General features: G+C 46.1%; 1 protein-coding gene across 1 annotated transcript; it reads right to left on the reverse strand.

The window, feature by feature from the left end:
- Window positions 1-408: 408 nt before the first annotated feature.
- On the reverse strand, window positions 409-3,153 carry LOC135224023 (trichohyalin-like). Its single transcript, XM_064262945.1, has one exon. The coding sequence runs from the start codon at window positions 3,151-3,153 to the stop codon at window positions 409-411; it is 2,745 nt and encodes a 914-aa protein (XP_064119015.1).
- Between the last annotated feature and the right edge of the window lie 492 nt (window positions 3,154-3,645).

The following is a 3,645-nucleotide window of genomic DNA, read 5'->3' on the forward strand; positions in this document are numbered from 1 at the left end:
ACACCAAAGGCAGCTAGAGAGGAACCCCAGACATACCTTCAGAGAACCTCGGTAGGTGCGGGGGAACACCTTCAGAGGAACCTCAGAAGATGTAGGGGAGCTCCTTCAAAGGAACCTTGGAGGGTGTGGGGGAACACCTTCAAAGGAACCAAGGAAGGATCTTGGAGTTCTTCCCATGCCACCAGGGGTGCATCGACAACGCTATTGTCAAGTCATCCTGTGACTCATCCACACAGCCCTTTGGAATTTCTCGAGGCCTGTATCCTCTATGTTGCACAGCCAGCCAAAATTCTTACATCAGCTGCTGGTGGCTTGCATCGTGATCACCTGTGCTGTCTGTCGTTCCTAAACTGCTGCTATGGATTAGGCCTCTGGCTTTTAGACCCACAAGTTCGTTTCACTGCTTCCTTAGCAATGTTTTTGTTCATCTCCCTGAAGAAGATCCTCCACCATCTGCGTTAGGACCTCCCATTGCTTTCCATAGTCCTTCTTCTCTCGTTGGGCATTGCAGTACTTCGTGTACTGTTCCTCTTCTACCCTCTTCACTTGGTCATGTAGGTCCTCATCCGTTACATGGTCTTTTCTTCCATCTGCTATTTCAACACAATTTTCTGGTTCCTCATCGTCACTGTTGTTTCTACGCTCCAGTTCAATGTGTTGCAGATGGAAGTTCCTTTGAGCAGTCCCATGGAGGAGCGCCATTAGCATGTACTTATCTTGATTCCTTAATTCTTCTTCCTGTGTCCTTAGGCGGTCCCTGACACGTTTGCGCTCTTCAATTATATTCTCCTCTTGCATCCGACACTTTTCTCTCAATCTTTCACATTCGTTTCCAATTTGTTTTAGTTCACGGAGGTTTATGCTTTCTGCTTTTTTCAAAGACGAGATCTCTCCCTCTGCACATTTTAAACAGCTCTCCAATTTCAGCTGTTCATGCATCGCGCTTTCCAAGTCCTTCTGCAGCTGTTCCTCCCGTTCCCTTAGCTTCTCTCTCTCATTGTCCTTTTCTTTGAGCCTCTCCTGGTAATGCAGTTTCATTTCACTCCTTTCTCTCTCCAGCTCTTTTTCGTGATTGAGGGCAACTTCTAGTTTGTCTCTCCTTTTCTTTTCCTCCTCCAATAAGTTCTCCATCTCCTTCCTGCAATGGAGAGCATCCCTTTTCTCATTAAACAGAGAGTTCTTGAGTGTAGTCACTACCAGGTGGGCTTCTTCTAAGTCTTCCTTAAGATTGGTATTTTGGCCTCCTAATTCAGAGACCCATTTCTTCAGTATCTGGACTTCTTCCTTTAAAATTTGGGTCTTCTCCTTTTCGTCTCCTAACTCTTTCCTGAGTAAAGTAATATCCAGACATTTACCTACCAAATCTTCCTTAATCAAAGCAGTTTCGCCTCCTAATTCTGTGACCCAGTTTCTAAATACTTGAAGCTCTGCACAGGTGATCTCATTTTTCGCTGTTTCATTGTTGAGAGCTTCTGTTGCCCAGACAAATCGAGATTCTTTTTGGATCAATATAGACTCTAACGATTGAACTCTGTCTTTTAGCATCAGGACCTCATCCTGAAGGCTGATTTTTCTTTGGGTCTCAATTGCGAGATTTTTCTCGAGCTCACAATTTCTGTCTTCGAGCTTAGCTGCAGTTTTGCATGAAGCTTTAAGTTGAGCTTCGTAGCAAGTAGCCAGCTCCCTGAGCCTCGAGTTTTCTCCTTCTGTGAGCTGCAGTTGTCGTTGGAGAGCCATGTGGTCCTCTTTCATGTCCAAAATGTGACTTTCCAGTACTCCTAGTTGCCTTTGGCCCTTCTCAGCTTCTATAGCTTGACATAGCAGTAATTCACGCTGATGGTTTTCTGCTCTCTCCTTCTCTGTCAAGGCTTCCAAAAAGTCTTCATTTGCTTTCTTCAAAATGTCCTTCTCGGAAACAAGCACTTGATTGGTTGCTTCAGTTTCCTTCAATCTGAGGCACAGTTCATTTGCCTTCTCAATAGCGGTCTCCAGTTCCCTGTCTTTGTCAATCATCGATTGCTGGAAGTCGCTTCTTAGTTTTCTTTCCTCATCGTCTCTCTTCCTCAACAATTGATTTTTCTCCTCCAACTGATTCTCCAGAGACGTTAAGGTATCTATCAGTTCTTGGTGTAAGCATTCCATGAAATCAGCTCGGCCTGAAGCCAATTCAAAATATTCTTCAAGCTTTTGATTTTCAGCTTCCAATTGGTCCTTTTCATTGTTCAAATGTTCTATTTGTCTTTTCATTTCTGCTTCCGCAGCTGATTTCTCTCCTATCAGAATATCCTTGTCGAGTATTTCGTTTCGAAGCCAGGCAATCTCATCCTTCGCCTTGTCCAGCAGGCTTTCCAGTTTTCTTCCTGAAACTTGACTGGCTTCCAGGTCCTCTGCTAACCTCTTCTGTTCCTCATCCAGTTGTTCTGGATGTTGTCTCGGCAGTTGGGCTTCTTCGTTGGTGTCGTCCGGTTCTTTTTTCTCCTCCTCCTCCTCCTCCTTTGCCTCTTCCTCAATGGGTTCGAGCTCTTCTGTTTCCAAAATTTCTTTTTCTTCCTCCTCCTCATTACAGTCATCGTCATCAGAGCTGTCGAGTTCCCCTTCCTCCTCCTCCTCCTCCTCCTCCTCCTCAACGTCGTCATCAGAATTGTCTAGTTCCTCTCTCTCCTCCTCCACCTCATCCTCAGAGTTGTCGAGTTGTTCTTCCTCCTCCTCGTCCTCTTCGCCATCATCATCGTCATCAAAGTTGTCAAGTTCTTCGTCGTCGTCGTCCTCCTCCTCCTCCTCCTCCTTAGAGCTTTCCAGATCTTCGGTCAGAAGAACTGGTTCCAGGGTGGGCACTTCCAGGTCAACCTCCTCATGATCAAGGGCATCGGTTCCGGCGAGTTTCCGCCACCAGCAAGCAACAGCTAGCAACGCCGGGACAACTGCCATCAAGGCCATCCAGGGGATGGCACTGGCGAGGGCCGACGTTTCAATGCCTACGCTGTTGGGGGGTCGTGTTTCCACAACCTCTGGGGTCCAAGACTCGGGGATGCCGACGTTATGAAGGTCTCCTAGAAAGTGTCCATTTAATCCTCGATTACAAGGTAGGCTGCATAGATCACATGCGACAAATACGAGCACATATAGAGTGAGTAATTGCACAAGGGGAAACATTCTGCTAATGTTAACCTGATGTTCTAGGGTTCGCCGAGGCTGGTTTTGAATTCTGCCACGTCTAAGTTCGTATCCGGAGGAGGGAAGGATCTCGCTTCTGGAAGTGAAGATGAATCCGGCGCTCCCGGGATTCCTTCAGAGTTTTCATCGTTCTTGGCTCGTCTCCAGAGAATCCTTCTTCTGCTCGCTTTTCTCTGTCTTCTCTTCCTGTCTTCTTCTTCGTCTTCTTCTTCTTCTTTGTCGGGAGTTCTGAGGACAGTTTCCTGGTGCTCCTGGAGACTCTGCCGCTGAGGCTCCTTGAAGGATCGAAGCCTCGTCCAAGGAGTCCTCACCTGAGATTAGAAAACGAATTTTCCTCGACTAATAATAATCTCTTCTATCTACTTACGCCATTCTCTATATTTCATTTTTCCATATTTCTAAAGTTTACTGATACCATATTTCGCTTTGTTGGTTCTGTTTTGTCTTTCATGAAAGGATTTCTAGATATTC

Source organism: Macrobrachium nipponense, chromosome 10 (genome assembly GCF_015104395.2).
Source record: "Macrobrachium nipponense isolate FS-2020 chromosome 10, ASM1510439v2, whole genome shotgun sequence".
NCBI classification, from domain to species: Eukaryota; Metazoa; Arthropoda; class Malacostraca; order Decapoda; family Palaemonidae; genus Macrobrachium; species Macrobrachium nipponense.